Here is an 18,553-nt window from a genome sequence, read left to right as displayed (position 1 = left end):
CTGGGGTCCTTGACTTCTTTCCACTGGGGTCCTTGACTTATTTCCACTGGGGTCCTTGACTTATTTTCACTGGGGTCCTTGACTTATTTCCACTGGGGTCCTTGACTTATTTCCACTGGGTCCTTGACTTATTTCCACTGGGGTCCTTGACTTATTTCCACTGGGGTCCTTGACTTATTTCCACTGGGGTCCTTGACTTATTTCCACTGGGGTCCTTGACTTATTTCCACTGGGGTCCTTGACTTATTTTCACTGGGGTCTTGACTTATTTCCACTGGGGTCCTTGACTTATTTCCACTGGGGTCCTTGACTTATTTCCACTGGGGTCCTTGACTTATTTCCACTGGGGTCCTTGACTTATTTCCACTGGGGTCCTTGACTTATTTCCACTGGGGTCCTTGACTTATTTCCACTGGGGTCCTTGACTTATTTCCACTGGGGTCCTTGACTTATTTTCACTGGGGTCCTTGACTTATTTCCACTGGGGTCCTTGACTTATTTCCACTGGGGTCCTTGACTTATTTCCACTGGGGTCCTTGACTTATTTCCACTGGGGTCCTTGACTTATTTCCACTGGGGTCCTTGACTTATTTTCACTGGGGTCTTGACTTATTTCCACTGGGGTCCTTGACTTATTTCCACTGGGGTCCTTCACTTATTTCCACTGGGGTCCTTGACTTATTGCCACTGGGGTCCTTGACTTATTTCCACTGGGGTCCTTGACTTATTTCCACTGGGGTCCTTGACTTATTTCCACTGGGGTCCTTGACTTATTTTCACTGGGGTCCTTGACTTATTTCCACTGGGGTCCTTGACTTATTTCCACTGGGGTCCTTGACTTATTTCTACTGGGGTCCTTGACTTATTTCCACTGGGGTCCTTGACTTATTTCCACTGGGGTCCTTGAGTTATTTCCACTGGGGTCCTTGACTTATTTCCACTGGGGTCCGTGACTTATTTCCACTGGGGTCCTTGATAGTATGAATGAGTGTTGATGACAACGATGCTTCTGTCACATCTTCATGGTCTGACAGAGTAGAGACACACCACATTTCTCAAGACACACGAAGCACCTGCCACACACACACATAAGTACCCCATGGAAGCTTGGGATAATTTCAAAAACCAGAAAAATAACTGGGTCGGGGATCCGAAATCTAATAATTGCTGCTTACTTTGACACTTAGCTCGGTTGGTAGCGCACTCGGTTCATACACTGAGGTCCGTTGTTAGATCCCTGTTACGGGTGGAAACATAAGGACGTGTTCCTGTAAGATACCTGCTGACCATGTTCATCTAGCAGTAACTGGGTATCTTTGTAGACGTTTCGCTATCTAGTGGCTTTATCAAAATAAATTCAAGGACATAATTGGATGACTGTAGAACTATATATAAAAGACTACGGTGCTCTTCACCAACTCCAAGACTGAGGGACAGATTACCTCGTCTTTTGTACATAGTTCTACAGTCTTCCAGTTATGCTCTTGAATCTTTATTGATAAAGCCACTGGATGGCGATACTTCTACAAATAAAGATACCCAGATGTTGCACATGTATGTGTCTTATTCTACATCTTGTCGGTACTGTATACAATACATGTACACTTCAGTGTCCTGCCTATGGCCCGGCATCGCTGAATATGTCACCCACTTCAGTTTTCTCTTTTTTTCAGCCTGATCAATAAATTAATAATTCATGTTAAGTGCTCAAGACATAGTGGATGGAGGCTTGATCCTCCGTCTGCTGAGCGCGAGACAGACGTACTTCCTATCTGTACTCACCTAGTTGACGCTGAGTTGACTAGTGAACTAACACCCACTTGATACTAGGCTACTACAGATGCATCTTATGTCTTTTAAGAACTTCCACCACTTGAGGGCAATTCCTGACGGCAGCTTCCTTCATTATGGAGTCTCCAGCAACGCTAACAGTCAGTTTGTGCGTGAAAGAGTGGCAAAGGTGAAGGCAAATGGCCACGGTACTAGTGAAGAAAGTTTGACCCAGACCTGCACCTTCAGTGAAGATGCTCACCAACTGAAACTGCTTGTATCCGTAAGGGATGGGATAAAATAACTTATTGGGCCAGACAGTGATGTCGCCACAGATCTCCAGCTGGTCGGAACTAACGGAGGCTGGGATGGTGATGTTGTTAGGACACAGTCGGTGAAGTTGTGAAGTTAACAGCACAGGACCGATGCTGCAGCACATGTGAGGATCATAGGCAGCGGGTATGGCTGTAACAATCGCCTGCCAAGCAGAATCAGCAGTAAGTATAACAAACATGAGTTCAAAATTGCTGAACGCAAGAAGTTTCAGTAATATGTATATATAGCAAACAACATACATAAAGCCATGTAGTCAACCTCACAGGTTGACACTATGTATGAACCAGGCCAATATAATAATAATTAATAATAATAATAATAATAATAATAATAATAATAATAATAATAATAATAATAATAATAATATTTGACTAGGTCAATATTGGTAGCAGCAATGTGAGGGTATTAATGCTAGTGAAGAGCTCTGTCTCGGATCATCAGTCTTGACTTCCTCCAATTTTCCCTAGCGCTGTGTGACTGTTATACGTTTGCGCTTCCCCTTTATTAAAATATAGTACACAAGAGTTACCTGCAGTAACTGGTGTGCTGGAGCGAAGCTCATAATGGCATTGTTGACCTGACTACTTTGTTCCCTGGCCAGCCAGTTGTTGGAGGAGGGCAGCGGGCGGAGGGTGATCAGGTCCAGGTCCAGATAGGTTCCACCGTACCTACGTAGCAACTCCACCCGCACTGCGTCGCTCACCGCAGATGCAGCGCGACCTGCGACAGTGTTTGTCTGTGTGTGTGTGTGTGTGTGTGTGTGTGTGTGTGTGTGTGTGTGTGTGTGTGTGTGTGTGTGTGTGTGTGTGTGTGTGTGTGTGTGTGTGTGTATATATATATATATATATATATATATATATATATATATATATATATGTATGTATATATATGTCTGTAGATATATATATATATATATATATATATATATATATATATACATATACATACATATATATATATATATATATATATATATATATATATATATATATATATATGTGTATATATATATATATGTCGTGCCGAATAGGCAGAACTTGCGATCTTGGCTTAAATAGCAACGCTCATCTTGCCATATAGGACAAACGAAAATTTGTGTATGCAATAATTTCGCCAAAATCATTCTGAACCTAACGAAAAAAATATATTTCACTGTGTTTGTTTAATATTAAATTATTGTAAATAAATCTAAAATATATTTAGTTGGGTTAGGCTTAAATAAATTTTTCTTGTTATAACAAGGTTAGGTAAGTTTTCTAAGATTCTTTTGGTGCAAAATTATAAATTTTTACATCAACATTAATGAAAAAAAATATATCTTTAAACGTATAAGAGAAAATTTCAGAAAGGACTTAATTTTAAATGAGTTCTTGCTAATTGACCAGTTTTACATATTCGGCACGACATATATATATATATATATATATATATATATATATATATATATATATATATATATATATATATATATATATATATATATATATATATATATATATATAAATATATATATATATATATATATATATATATATATATATATATATATATATAAATATATATATATATATATATATATATATATATATATATATATATATATATATATATATATATATATATATATATATATATATATATATATATATATAAACGAAACTATCTTTAGCTCTTAAACTAAGATATCAACACGACTTTTTTTCTCTCTTTACTCACCCTCACTCATCACCCACAGACGGTCATGATGCCAGGTCCTCAGAGGTTCCTCAGTGAACACCTGATCCAGGTCCAGCCAAGCCAGTCTCACGTTGCTCATACCTGTCAACACCTGTCAGGTGGTACAACACCTGTCAGATTGTACAACAATGACACATTGAGGGAATTAAGACACATTTGCCACGGGTGGTTTTATTAATCAGTCGAGTCTTTATTAAGACTGAAAAAAATTTGCCAGTGGCGAAACGTATCATTCAATAAATGTTTTAATTATTATAAGGTGAAAAAAATTCACTCTGTTTCAGCACCTAGTAACAGCACCTAGTAACATTTCTTGGTAAGTCCTACCATGTTTCACCCTTAGACCCGCATCGAGAAGAACCTGATGACGACGGACCGGGTACAGGCGGGGGTGGAAGAGGTGTTATGGGGCGATAGACCTTCATCGTGCGTATTGCGTAGGCAGAAACAAAGACAGCAGGCAATGACTATTCCATGGTTGGAGGTTCATGAATCGATAGGAGGGTACAGGGAGGGGCAGGTCATACAAGCTACGGAAGGAATGGGGGCGTTTGCTGACAAGTGGTATGAGAAGTACTGGCAACGAGAAGGGGTAGAGGATGGGGTTTTAGAACAGGTGTGTGGGAGTGTGGTATGTCAGTTGCGTAACAGTGATAGGGAAGCACTGGGTGGCGAAATAACTGAGGGGGAAATATGGAGGGCTTTAAGTGGAATGCGAAAGGGCAAAGCACCGGGAATTGATGGACTCCCGGTAGAGTTTTATCAGCAGCATTGGGAACTATTGAGGCATTTTCTGGTTAGGTTATTAAATTGCATGAAGGAGAGAGGTGAGCTGGGTGAGAAGCAGGCAACGGCTGTCGTTGTATTGGTACCGAAGGGTAAAGGGCAGCATACGCTTCGGGATTACCGGGCGATCTCGTTGTTATGCGCAGATTATAAATTGTTTGCGAAGATTTTGGGAAATCGGGTCAAGTGTGTGGTAGGGCGGGTAGTATCAAAAACTCAGTTTGGTTTGCCAGGGAGGTCTATGGTGGAGGGGCATGGGTTACTTAGGGATTTCGTGGAGGCAAAAGGGGGGGGGGGGAGGGAGGGAGGTTTGGTGGCGCTCGATTGGCAAGGGGCATACGATAGAGTGGATCGGAAAGCATTGAAAGCCATCCTCAGGGGTCAGGGGTTTGGGGAAGAAATAGTGGGCTGGGTTGAGGCGTTGTATGGAGGTGCAATGGCGAGGGTACAGATTAATGGTCGATTGGGTGGGAAGATTGTAATGGGTAGGGGACTTAGGCAGGGGTGTCCTATGTCACAATTATTGTTTGCATGCGTACAGGACCCCTTTTATAGATTGATGGAGCAGCGTATGTGTCACGTAGAGGGACCAGGGTGTGAGGTTGCGAGGGTTTGGCCAGTTTTAATTGGGTATGTGGATGATACAACTGTTCTGATCAGGGAGGGGATGTCAATGGACACATTAGACGGGGTAGTACAAATGTTCGCAGGGGCAACTGGTATGAGGGTAAATTCAGATAAATCCATGGTCATGGGGTTAGGAGCTTGGGCGGGTAGGGTTGATTGGGGTAGTGCAGTTGTGAGGAAGCGGGTGAATTCGTTAAAAATCTGTGGTCTTATTTATGCAGACGATCTACCTGTGGCACGCATGGAAAACTCGCTTAGGATGGTAGAAAGGATTCAGGGACGCTTGGGTGCATTGCGACCTTATCATTTGACCCTTGTGCAGCGTGCCATTGTTGTTAATATCTTACTGTATAGCAAAGTATGGCACGTGGCAGCCGTGTTCCCATTAACTGGGCCGGCAATAACGAACATACTTAGGAAGGTTTTTAAATTCTTGTGGGGTTCGAGCTGTGATTGGATTAAGAGAGATGTGGTAATGTTACCTGTAAGTAAGGGGGGGCTGGGATTGCTGGACCTAAAGCGGAGGGTCAAATGTGTCTTCATTAAAAGGGAGGTGATGAGGGAAAGTGTGGGTGGGGGGGGGTTGGCCAGGATCCATAACAGATTGCAACGGATGTATACAGGAGTTGAGTTGCATGAGTGTGAAACTGTGTTGAGGGCTCTGGCGTGGGATCGAGAGCCAGCAAAGGTTAAAATAGGTAGGTTGTGTAGATTGTTAGCCGGGAGGGTTGTAGCGCCTGTAGAGGGAATTTTCCCCATGTATGCATGGGGAAGTATATGGAATAGGTTGAGTAGGATGAGGTTGCAACCTCGTGTTCGGGATGTAATGTATCGTTTTCTGCACGGCATTTTACCGTCGGGTGTGGTTCTACGGGATAGACGAGTCGTTGACGGGGGGGAGTGTGGGATATGTGGTGGGAAGGAGTCGGCTTTTCATGTAGTATATTTTTGTGATGGACTGAGGAGTGTCAAGGGGTGGTTAAATAGGGTGATAAATAGGATAGGAGGTAAAGGAATTTCTGTATTGAGAGCATTAAGTCTCGACGTGGGGGGTTGGGAGGAACGTGTAATCAGAGCTGTGGGATACATTATGGCAGATTATATCTATATAGTGTGGGGATTGCGGGGCAAACAGGTTACTGAGGTGAAGAGGAGGGTGTTAGCGTTAACGTTCTATAAAACGGTATGTAGAAATAAGGAAATTTATGGGAGGAGGTGGGTGAGGGATTTTTCAGAGGGATATAGGCAACTTACGTTACAGGTTTTATTAGACTTGTAATATACGAGGGAGGGGAGGGTATGATTGGAAAGTGTTGCTGGGGTAGGGAAGTCAGGGGTGAAAACAGGGTTGCCTCCCTGGTAATGGATAACAAAAGTTTTGCGAGAGTGTTGGATGAGTGATGCATGAGTGAATAATATGTGGACCACGGGTGCTAGCACCTGTGGAGCTGGCCAGTTTTTGTGTGACAGGACTTTATACTTATTATACATATTGTGTGTGGTAATATTGATTTACGGTAATGACATTGTAATTTGGAGATTTGCTATAATAATTGCATGTGTTTGCTCCAACTTGTTTTCTAGGTGCCTTGGCACTGCATAGTGTTGATGCTGTGATCATGCACGGTGTCCAGAGATATGATGTGATATGTTTGTATTAATGTCTGTGCATTATTGTTCGTCACTGGTGTTCTGCAATTTTCAGTTTTGTTTTGAGAGTAAAGAGGTTAATGCACGTCAGATAGTGTAAATAAAGTTGGGCAACAGTGGTGTTATAGGTTTTTGTGGTTAGGTGCGTGCTAGGCACAGTCTTTATGTGTTACTTGTGTCATGGTTATATTTTATGTTGTATTGTACTGTTGTCAATAGCACTATGTAATGTCCATATAAGCTGTATAGAGCTTGAATGTCATAGTTGAAGCTGTGTTATTGTTTTAACACTGGAATTGCATGTTTAAATGTGTAAAGGCTTACATGTGTTGGATTTTGAGACTAAGTTTATTCTTATGGTTTTGTAGTAATTTTGTATGTCTTTGTGACTTTTCTATATCACCATTGTTGTGTAATACATATTGTTATGTAACTGAACCATTAGGACAATTACATAAATTAATGTTTTGATCATTGCTGTGTGACTTTAGATTAGGCAACATTCATTGTTTATAGTATGTTAGGTTGTAAATAGTGGGGTGGTTGGATAACCACGGAGGGGGGGGTAATATGTCTGTATAATATGTTCAGTGCAATGCATTGCATGGTCTGTAGTCGATCATTAAGTACCATTTCGAGGGATGTGTATATAAAAGTGTTGTTCATATCATGTAATTCTGTTGAGTAGCTCCAACAGGTTTGGGTTAAGTGATAGGATGAGGGAGCAGGGAGGGGGGGGGGTGTACCCACACGGAGTTGTAAGTGTGGTGTGTAACATTAGCTGTAGGGAGGATTGTGTTAATTTATAGACTTAAATGAGTTTTACATATTATATTTTGTAATGTAATTTTTAAAAAAAAATAAAAAAAAAAAAAAAAAAAAAAAGATGACGACGGATTTTCGGTGAATTGCTCCAGCCACTGTGTCGTGACTTTTTTAGTCTCATACCTTCTTCATAATAGTTTTTTTGTTTACATTTCTTAAATGCAAAGACTATCGCATCACGACTCGCGGTGCATGAGGACAATATTTAGGCTGCCGAAAAATATGACTTCCACCCTTACTGGTTCATCGTCTTCTCTCTCTCTCTCTCTCTCTCTCTCTCTCTCTCTCTCTCTCTCTCTCTCTCTCTCTCTCTCTCTCTCTCTCTCTGGTTGTGTCCCTAACATGTTGGTTCATGAAGTTTTCCAGCGCCATCTCCAATATCTTGGCTCTCCACGTCTCCGGGATCCCCCATGTGGCTCCAAATTTTTCCCAGTCTATCTCCCTGTATCTGTAATCCCCCATAGTGGAAGATTCAAATTACTAGAAATTTTTTAAGGCTAATAATCCCCTCTTTAATGACCCTCACAGTAGAGAGTCTTAAAACCTTAAATCCTTCTGTTAATCTTTAGTCACTCTTGTGTAGTAGATAGGCTTGAGACTTTATAAGTCAAATAACCAACTTTGATTTTGGAGCGTGTAAGTGCCCTGTTGCCCTGCTTATGAAATTAATAAAAAAATAAAGTAATATTTTCTAAGCGTTAATCTTCAATACTGATGTTTGTCAGCATTAGAAACTTTCGTATATTTTTCTGTCTTCCAGTTATGTCCTGAGTTTGTGTTGGTAAAACCACTGGATGGCGAAACGTCTACAGTAAAGATACACAAATAACTCGCACATAGGAGAGAGGAGGAGCTTACGACGACGTTTAGGTCCGACTTAGACCATATACAAAGTCACACTAACACGGTGTGACAAAATCTAACCAGAACCCTCGGTAAAGTGATGTCAGGAAGTCAGTATTTTGGTATATACAATAAGCGGCATCATTGCCCCACACTCAAGATGGTAGACAGTCTAAAATAGCAGACAGTCTAAGATGGTAGACAGTCTTAGATAGTAAACAATCTAAGATGGTAGACAGTCTAAGATGGTAGACAGCCTAAGATGGTAGACAGTCTAAGATGGTAGACAGTGTACGATGATACACAATCTCATGAGTTTGTGACCGGACTCACCTGGGTGAGTGTATGGGACAGACTCACCTGGGTGAGCGTTTGGGACAGACTCACCTGGGTGAGTGTTTGGGACAGACTCAAGTGGGTGAGTGTTTGGGACAGACTCACCTGGGTGAGTGTTTGGGACAGACTCACCTGGGTGAGTGTTTGGGACAGACTCACCTGGTTGAGTGTTTGGGACAGACTCACATCGGTTAGTGTTTGGGACAGACACACCTAGGTGAGTGTTTGGAACAGACTCACTTGGGTGAGTGTTTGGGACAGACTCACTTGGGTGAGTGTTTGGGACAGACTCACTTGGGTGAGTGTTTGGGACAGACTCACATGGGTGAGTGTTTGGGACAGACTCACCTGGGTGAGTGTTTGGGACAGACTCACCTGGGTGAGTGTTTGGGACAGGCTCACCTGGGCTAGTGTTTGGGACAGACTCACCTGGGTGAGTGTTTGGGACAGACTCACCTGGGTGAGTGTTTGGGACAGACTCACTTGGGCTAGTGTTTGGGACAGACTCACCTGGCTGAGTGTTTGAGACAGACTCACCTGAGTGAGTGTTCGGGACAGACTCACCTTCGTGAGTGTTTGGGACAGACTCACCTGGGTGAGTGTTTGGGACAGACTCACTTGGGCTAGTGTTTGGGACAGACTCACCTGGGTGAGTGTTTGGAACAGACTCACCTGAGTGTTCGGGACAGACTCACCTGGGTGAGTGTTTGGGACAGACTTACCTGGGTGAGTTTTCGGGACAGACTCTCCTGGGTGAGTGTTTGGGACAGACTCACCTGGGTGAGTGTTTGGGACAGACTCACCTGGGTGAGTGTTCGGGACAGACTCACCTGGGTGAGTGTTTGGGACAGACTCACCTGGGTGAGCGTTTGGGACAGACTCACCTGAGTGTTTGGGACAGATTCACCTGGGTGAGTGTTTGGGACAGACTTACCTGGGTGAGCGTTTGGGACAGACTCACCTGGGTGAGCGTTTGGGACAGACTCACCTGAGTGTTCGGGACAGATTCACCTGGGTGAGTGTTTGGGACAGACTTACCTGGGTGAGTGTTTGGGACAGACTCACCTGGGTGAGCGTTTGGGACAGACTCACCTGAGTGTTCGGGACAGATTCACCTGGGTGAGTGTTTGGGACAGACTCACCTGGGTGAGTGCTTGGGACAGATTCACCTGGGTGAGTGTTTGGGACAGACTCACCTGGGTGAGTGTTTGGGACAGACTCACCTGGGTGAGTGTTCGGGACAGACTCACCTGGGTGAGTGTTTGGGACAGACTCACCTGGGTGAGCGTTTGGGACAGACTCACCTGGGTGAGTGTTTGGGACAAACTCACCTGGGTGAGTGTTTGGGACAGAGTCACCTGGGTGAGTGTTTGGGACAGACTCACTTGGGTGAGTGTTTGGGACAGACTCACCTTAGTGAGTATTTGGGACAGATTCACCTGGGTGAGTGTTTGGGACAGATTCACCTGAGTGAGTATTTGGGACAGACTCACCTGAGTGAGTGTTTGGGACAGACTCACCTGGGTGAGTGTTTGGGACAGACTCACCTGAGTGAGTGTTTGGGACAGATTCACCTGGGTGAGTGTTTGGGACAGACTCACCTGGGTGAGTGTTTGGGATAGACTCACCTGAGTGAGTGTTTGGGACAGACTCACCTGGGTGAGTGTTAGGGACAGACTCACCTGAGTGAGTGTTTGGGACAGATTCACCTGGGTGAGTGTTTGGGACAGACTCACCTAAGTGAGTTCTTGAGACAGACTCACCTGTGTGAGTGTTTGGGATAGACTCGCCTGAGTGAGTGTTTGGGGCAGACTCACCTGGGTGAGTGTTTGTGACAGACTCACCTGGGTGAATGTTTGGGACAGACTCACCTGAGTGAGTGTTTGGGATAGGCTCACCTGGGTGAGTGCTTGGGACAGACTCACCTGGGTGAGTGTTTGGAACAGATTCACTTGGGCTAGTGTTTGGGACAGACTCACCTGAGTGAGTGTTTGGGACAGACTCACTTGGGTGAGTGTTTGGGACAGACTCACCTTAGTGAGTATTTGGGACAGATTCACCTGGGTGAGTGTTTGGGACAGATTCACCTGAGTGAGTATTTGGGACAGACTCACCTGAGTGAGTGTTTGGGACAGGCTCACCTGGATGAGTGTTTGGGAGAGACTCACCTGAGTGAGTGTTTGGGACAGATTCACCTGGGCAAGTGTTTGGGACGGACTCATCTGAGTGAGTGTTTGGGACAGACTCACCTGGGTGAGTGTTTGGGATAGACTCACCTGAGTGAGTGTTTGGGACAGACTCACCTGAGTGAGTGTTTGGGACAGACTCACCTGAGTGAGTGTTTGGGACAGAATCTCCTGGGTAAGTGTTTGGGACAGACTCACCTAAGTGAGTGTTTGGGACAGACTCACCTTGGTGAGTGTTTGGGATAGACTCACCTGAGTGAGTGTTTGGGACAGACTCACCTGGGTGAGTGTTTGGGACAGACTCACCTGGGTGAGTGTTTGGGACAGACTCACTTGGGTGAGTGTTTGGGACAGACTGACCTGAGTAAGTGTTTGGGATAGGCTCACCTGGGTGAGTGTTTGGGACAGACTCACCTGGGTGAGTGTTTGGGACAGACTCACCTGGGTGAGTGTTTGGGACAGACTCACATGGGTGAGTGTTTGGGACAGACTCACCTGGGTGAGTGTTTGGGACAGACTCAAATGGGTGAGTGTTTGGGACAGACTTACCTGGGTGAGTGTTTGGGACAGACTCACCTGAGTGAGTGTTTGGGATATGCTCTCCTGGGTGAGTGTTTGGGACAGACTCACCTGAGTGAGTGTTTGGGACAGACTCACCTGAGTGAGTGTTTGGGACAGACTCACCTGGGTGAGTGTTTGGGACAGACTCACCTGGGTGAGTGTTTGGGACAGATTCACCTGGATGAGTGTTTGGGACAGACTCACCTTCGTGAGTGTTTGGGACAGACTCACCTGGGTGAGTGTTTGGAACAGACTCACCTGGGTGAGTGTTTGGGACAGACTCACCTGAGTGAGTGTTTGGGACAGACTCACCTATATGTCAGGGTGGTCTTAAACTCGGGTAGCTGAGTATGAGTTAGCTGTGAGGTGCTATGAGTGTGGACTCACCTTGCGTGAATGGATGAATAAGGATTAAATAGGTTAAGGAGTCTTAGGTGCAACGTTTCGCTCTCCAGGACCTTAGTCAAGCCGTTACAGGCCTTTTCAGCCGAAACGTTGGTGAAAAGTTCAGGAGTAGAGATACCTAACTCTTGCACATATGTCTTACATATTTTCTCTGTCCTTGTATTGTTTGTAACAGCTTGATTAAGCTCCTGGAGAGCGAAACGTTGCCACAATAAAATGTAACATTAGTTGCACGTGTGTCCTTTAACCTGATATATTATAAGAACATAAGAACATAAGAACATAAGAACGAAGGAACACTGCAGAAGGCCTACTGGCCCATGCGAGGCAGGTCCAAGTCTCCTACCGGCTTAAGCCAATGCACCCAACCTAGTCAGGTCAGGTCACATTGACTTAAGGGAGGAACACGGCAACCGACCTGGTAGCACAAGCTATCAGGTCTAACTCACACCCACCCACATCCACTCATGTATTTATCCAACCTATTTTTAAAGCTACACAACGTTCTGGCCTCTATAACTGTACTTGGGAGTTTGTTCCACTCATCCACAACTCTATTACCAAACCAGTACTTTCCTATATCCTTCCTGAATCTGAATTTTTCCAACTTAAAACCATTGCTGCGAGTCCTGTCTAGGCTAGATATTTTCAGCACACTATTTATATCCCCTTTATTTATTCCTGTCTTCCATTTATACACCTCAATCATATCCCCCCTAATTCTACGTCTTTCTAGAGAGTGCAGATTCAGGGCCCTTAGTCTATCCTCATAGGGAAGGTTTCTGATACATGGGATCAACTTTGTCATCCTCCTTTGTACATTTTCCAGAGAATTTATATCCATTCTGTAATAAGGTGACCAAAACTGTGCAGCATAATCTAAATGAGGCCTAACCAAGGATGTATAGAGTTGAAGAACAACCTGAGGACTCCTATTATTTATGCTTCTTGATATGAAGCCAAGGATTCTATTAGCTTTATTGCGAACACTTATGCACTGTTGTCTTGGTTTCAGATCACTGCTAACCAGAACTCCTAAATCTTTTTCGCAATCCGTAATATTAAGATCTACATTATTTAGTTTATATGTGGCATGGTTATTGTCCTGTCCAACATTTAGAACTTTGCATTTGTCTATATTAAACCGCATCTGCCACTTCTCCGACCACTGCATCAGTCTATTCAAATCTTCCTGGAGTGCTCGAATGTCCTCGTCAGAATGAATTCGACGGCCTATTTTGGTGTCATCGGCAAACTTGCCGATGTCGCTCTTTATGCCCTCATCTATGTCGTTTATGTAGATTGTGAACAGCAGGGGGCCCAACACTGACCCCTGTGGAACACCGCTCGTGACACTTCCCCACTCTGATTTCTCCCCATTTATGCAAACTCTCTGCTGCCTATTTGTCAACCATGCCTCTATCCAGGAAAAAATTTCTCCTCCTATTCCATGTGCTTTAATTTTCCTCAATAGTCTCTGATGTGGGACCTTGTCAAAAGCCTTACTGAAGTCCATATACACAATATCATATTCATTACCATGATCTACCTCCTCAAATACCTTAGTGAAAAAAGTTAATAAATTCGTAAGGCAGGAACGCCCCTTTGTAAAACCATGCTGAGATTCGTTGATTAATTTATGCTTTTCAAGGTGGCTACGAACTGCCTCGGCAATTATTGATTCCATAAATTTTCCCACTATGGAGGTTAGGCTTATTGGTCTATAGTTCGAAGCTAAGGACCTGTCACCTGTTTTGAAAATAGGTATCACATTTGCCATTTTCCACTTATCTGGCACCATGCCAGTTTGTAGTGATATGTTGAAAAGATTAGCCAAAGGTGTGCTAAGCACCTCTTTACATTCCTTTAGAACCCTTGCATACAGTTCATCAGGGCCTGGGGATTTGTTAGGTTTTAATTTATCTATTTGCCTAAGGACCATGTCACTTGTGACCCTAATAGTGCACAGTTTATTATCGTCCTGTTCTACATAATTTATCATTACTGGAATATCGCTGGTATCCTCCTGTGTAAAAACTGAGAGGAAGTATGTGTTAAAAATTCTACACATTTCCTTATCACTGTCAGTGAGCTGACCCGAGGAACTTTTGAGTGGGCCTATCTTGTCCCTGATCTTACTTCTGTATACCTGAAAGAATCCTTTTGGGTTAGTCTTCGATTCTCTTGCAACTTTAACCTCATAATCTCTTTTTGCTTTTCTAATTCCCTTTTTTATTTCTCTCTTTAACTGAATATATCGATTTCTCAATTGCCCCTCTCCTCTTTTGATTTGCCTATATATGCCTCTCTTTTGACCAATCAGATATTTTAATCTATTGTTCATCCATTTAGGATCATTTTTGTTTGATCTGATTTCCCTATTTGGAACATAATTTGACTGAGCAGCTAGAACTATGCCCTGGAAAGCATCATTTCGGCAACCATCACCACCTACCTGACCCTTAGTCAGGTCATTCCAGTTCAGCCCACCTAAGTAATTTTTCAGTCCTATGAAATCAGCCAAGCGAAAGTCAGGGACGGAGACTTGATTGCCATTATTAGGGGAATTCCATGATATATTAAAACTGAGTGATTTGTGATCACTTTCCCCAAGCTCATCATTAACCTCAAGATTATTAATTAGTGTTTCCCTACTGGCAAGAACCAAGTCAAGGAGGTTATTTCCCCTAGTTGGCTCTGTCACAAACTGTTTTAAAAAACAATCCTGGATCGTATCAAGAAAGTCACCTGACTCTAAATTTCCTGTCAAATTGCTCCAGTCAATCTGTCTATAGTTGAAATCTCCCATTAGCACAACATTTTCGTATGTAGATGCCTTACGAATTTCGTCCCATAGAAGTTTACTGCACTCCCTATCAAGATTTGGGGCCCTGTAAATCACACCCAAAATTAGTTTTTCTCGGCCCTCGAGAAGCTGTAACCAAACAGATTCAGTGGCTGACGCTTCTAATTTAATATCTTGTCTAACACAACAATTTAAATTGTCTCTGACATACATCGCTACTCCACCACCTTTCCTGTTGACCCTGTCAGTGTGGAATAATTTATAGCCTTGTATGTGACATTCAGAGGGCATCTCTCTATCTTTCAGATTGAGCCAGGTCTCTGTTATAGCAATAATATCTATGTTTCCTGCACTTGCAATTAATCTTAGCTCATCTATCTTATTTCTTACACTCCTGCTATTAGTATAGTAAACCTTAAGGGAGCTAGTCCCTTGCTGCCCTCTGCTGTCCCCCTTTGTTTGCTGACCTGATCTATTGTCTTTATTTATAACTTCATGCTGAATGCCTTTTATACATTTACTGTTTCCAACCCAAGTGTTGCAACCTGCTTGTTTCCCACACACACCCATACCTCTATCTTCCATCAGTTTAAAATCATAGGCATTTCACCAATGGCCTTCTCAATCGAGTCTGCAAGTGCTACCACCCCAGCCCCAGAGAGATGTACCCCATCCCTTGCATACATATCATGTTTGCCATAAAAGTTGTTCCAGTTGTCAATGAATGGGATTGCAAGTTCCTTGCAGTATCTGTCTAGCCAGCAATTTACACCAATTGCCCTAGACAACCATTCATTTCCTACTCCCCTTCTAGGCAAGATGCTACATATGATTGGGATCCCTCCCTTAGACTTAATGAAATCTATAGCTGACCTGTACTTATCTAGCAGCTCTTCTCTCCTACCCTTCCCAATATCATTTCCACCAGCACTGAGACAGATAATGGGCTTGCTCCCATTACCTGACATGATATTATCCAGCCTGTTGACAATGTCCCCAACACCAGCTCCAGGGAAGCACACTCTATCTCTCATCTTCTTATTCCTATTACAAAAAGCACGGTCAATGTATCTTACCTGAGAGTCACCAACCACAAGAATGCGCTTACCTCCATTAGCAGGGGCAGTAGTACCCTTACCTTCACTGGCCACTGAAGTACATTCATCCTGAAGAACAGAGAAGCGATTTCCTACCTTCAGATCTTCACTCTTAACTTTCCTTACTCTGATGCGCCTTCCATTACTGTGAACTACTCGCCACTTGTAGCAGGTGCTGGGCTGCTCCTCACTGCTGGTAGCCGTTGCTGCCTCCCCAACTACAGCCTCCCCACAGCGAGAGACAGACTGCACCTCGCTGCTAGAAGCCTCATTCCCCACAACTCCAGCCACCTCACACTCTCTCCCAGACCCATTGAGGTGGACCTTCAGCCTCCTAATCTCCTCCTGGAGAAGCAAGACCTCCTCCTTCAACTCTCCAACCTCAATTTTTAAAACACTGCAGAAGCAAGCCATGCTTTGTAACCGTCCACACTAATCCCCAAAGCAGCTCAGGGTCTGTGACCTCACGTGACGACTGACCACTGAGTAATTCTACCAACATTATTACAACAGGTTAAAAGGATTAAGCTTGACCTGACCTGGATGAGTGTTGTCTTACCTGCATGAGTGGGTGGGCTTGGGTGATGACACGGGCGGTCATGAGAACAAGGACTGGGCGTTGTGGCTGGTGGTGGGCGGCGCTCTCCACAGCACAAGCCTGGATGGGTGTGAAGATACATAGTCATTTACGGTGTTTTCCAGGCTGTCACATATCCAACTATACACATCCCGATAGATTCTCATTGTCCAAGGATTTTTATACTTTTCCGTATATATTTTAGTATGCAAAAAGTAGTTTCGTATATACTGTATATGACTATCAACGATACATACCAAGTAAATCAATTATTTAAATATTTGTTAATGTTTAAGTTCTTCACTATTTCACCGAACTGTCGTAGCCATTATTAGATCGAGACTTAAGGACTACGTACCTCTCTGGCTGTGAGGAAGGTGCTACAGGAAGTCTGTGTGAAGAAGATGGTGTCTGCCGTAGGTGGAGCCCAGGTGAGCTTCACCTGAGACTCTGGCTCTTTCCTCACCTTGTAGTGAAGACATAGATGAGGCTCCCACGACTCACCCCCAACTTCGCTGCCCGCCCATCTCCCACGCCCACCCTCAGTCCATCCTGAGTCAATTCTTCCTTTCCCGATTTCCTGTATTTTGATGTTACCAAATTCAACTGCTGACCTTAACCATGCCAGCTTGTTACTCGGTACCTCACTGCTGATCACCAGCAGCAACAGCCCAGCTCCTACACTAACACATAACACAGTCTTCAACAATGCTTTTAACATCTTCATAACGGAACTCTTATCCCTGGAGCACTTACACATCACTCAAAAATAAAACTTGCAATTCCAACAACACTAATGTATTAGTTAAGTACTCGACTTGCAATTGCAATTGTAATTACGTATTACTCGGGTAGTTTGCAGTATTGAAAAACATTTAACAATGTCTATGTCTTGCTGTTATGTCGCCTGACAACCATTGTCGACGTATTTTCACAATCTGAAATTTGACTTTTAAATATATCAGACTATAACTAATAATGAACAGTACGTACTTGGTTATCGTTACTGAATAATTATAAATATTAAGATATTAATATAATTAATAAACCAATATCTAAAAATTAAACATAATAATAATAATAATAATAATAATAATAATAATAATAATAATAATAATAATAATAATAATAATAATAATAATAATAATAATAATAATAATAATAAAAGTTCCTTTTTTATATAACCTTAAATCCAGAAATAATCTTCACATATAGGCCGACTATAAGACAAGGTGGCAACTTAACTGCCATCTGCGCCAGAAATAGCATTGCGGACATTTCCTCATGAACGCGCCTCTCTAGTGTACCCATAAGATCCCACTCTGCCACAGAGCCAAATATTTCTCATGAAACTGAAATCATACACTGTCAGTGTCGTACCATGACAAGTTGCTAGCAGAGTATATCTAGTTGTTACATACACTTAAGGAATTACAATATTGAAATCATCAATTGGTTGGTAGATAATTTTGAATATTGAAGATTTTTTTTTTCAGACCACTCTGCTTTCTTGGCAAAAGAAAAAAACAATAGAACAAGTATAAAGGTCATCGAAGGTAAAGTTAATACATACAATAATAATTAGCTAGCAAGAGGGCAACATTGGGTAATATTTTTTATGGCCTGAGGCTCCTTGAGAGAGCCGGTCCACGACGGCATTCCTTGATCAACAATGCTGTGTCAGTGTTTGTTATATTAGTCAACAATGTCATGCTTCCATGTTTCTTTATCTGTAAGTTACAATGGCATCAGTCTCAGGTGTGTTATTCTGGAAGCCTCACTCTGGGTATCATCAGTCCCAGGTGTGTTATCCTGGAAGCCTCACTCTGGGCATCATCAGTCCCAGGTGTGTTATCCTGGAAGCCTCACTCTGGGTATCATCAGTCTCAGGTGTGTTATCCTGGAAGCCTCACTCTGGGTATCATCAGTCTCAGGTGTGTTATCCTGGAAGCCTCACTCTGGGTATCATCAGTCTCAGGTGTGTTATCCTGGAAGCCTCACTCTGGGCATC

The 18,553-nt window shown here is 43.2% G+C and overlaps 1 protein-coding gene across 1 annotated transcript; it reads right to left on the bottom strand.

Annotated features, from left to right (window-relative positions):
* Positions 1–474: 474 nt before the first annotated feature.
* On the bottom strand, positions 475–17,474 carry LOC128684993 (lactosylceramide 4-alpha-galactosyltransferase-like). The gene is made up of 5 exons (XM_070085616.1): positions 16,901–17,474; positions 16,525–16,623; positions 3,823–3,934; positions 2,625–2,826; positions 475–2,297 (listed from the first exon to the last, which is right to left on the bottom strand). The coding sequence occupies exons 1-5, from the start codon at positions 17,300–17,302 to the stop codon at positions 1,835–1,837; spliced, it is 1,278 nt and encodes a 425-aa protein (XP_069941717.1). The 5' UTR covers positions 17,303–17,474; the 3' UTR covers positions 475–1,834.
* Positions 17,475–18,553: the final 1,079 nt, after the last annotated feature.

Source organism: Cherax quadricarinatus, chromosome 1 (genome assembly GCF_038502225.1).
Source record: "Cherax quadricarinatus isolate ZL_2023a chromosome 1, ASM3850222v1, whole genome shotgun sequence".
NCBI classification, from domain to species: domain Eukaryota; kingdom Metazoa; phylum Arthropoda; class Malacostraca; order Decapoda; family Parastacidae; genus Cherax; species Cherax quadricarinatus.
The sequence above is the reverse complement of the archived record's forward strand: the minus strand, read 5'-3'. Positions and strand labels throughout refer to the sequence as shown.

Bases quoted from the DNA above. Each gene is read 5' to 3' on its own strand.
- LOC128684993 (XM_070085616.1), bottom strand. From the start codon at position 17,302: ATGTGTAAGTGCTCCAGGGATAAGAGTTCCGTTATGAAGATGTTAAAA. The intron at 16,624-16,900 runs GTACGTAGTCCT...ACACCCATCCAG, and splicing joins CCTTCCTCACAGCCAGAGAG to GCTTGTGCTGTGGAGAGCGC. The intron at 2,827-3,822 runs GTGAGTAAAGAG...ACACTGTCGCAG, and splicing joins TCTGTGGGTGATGAGTGAGG to GTCGCGCTGCATCTGCGGTG.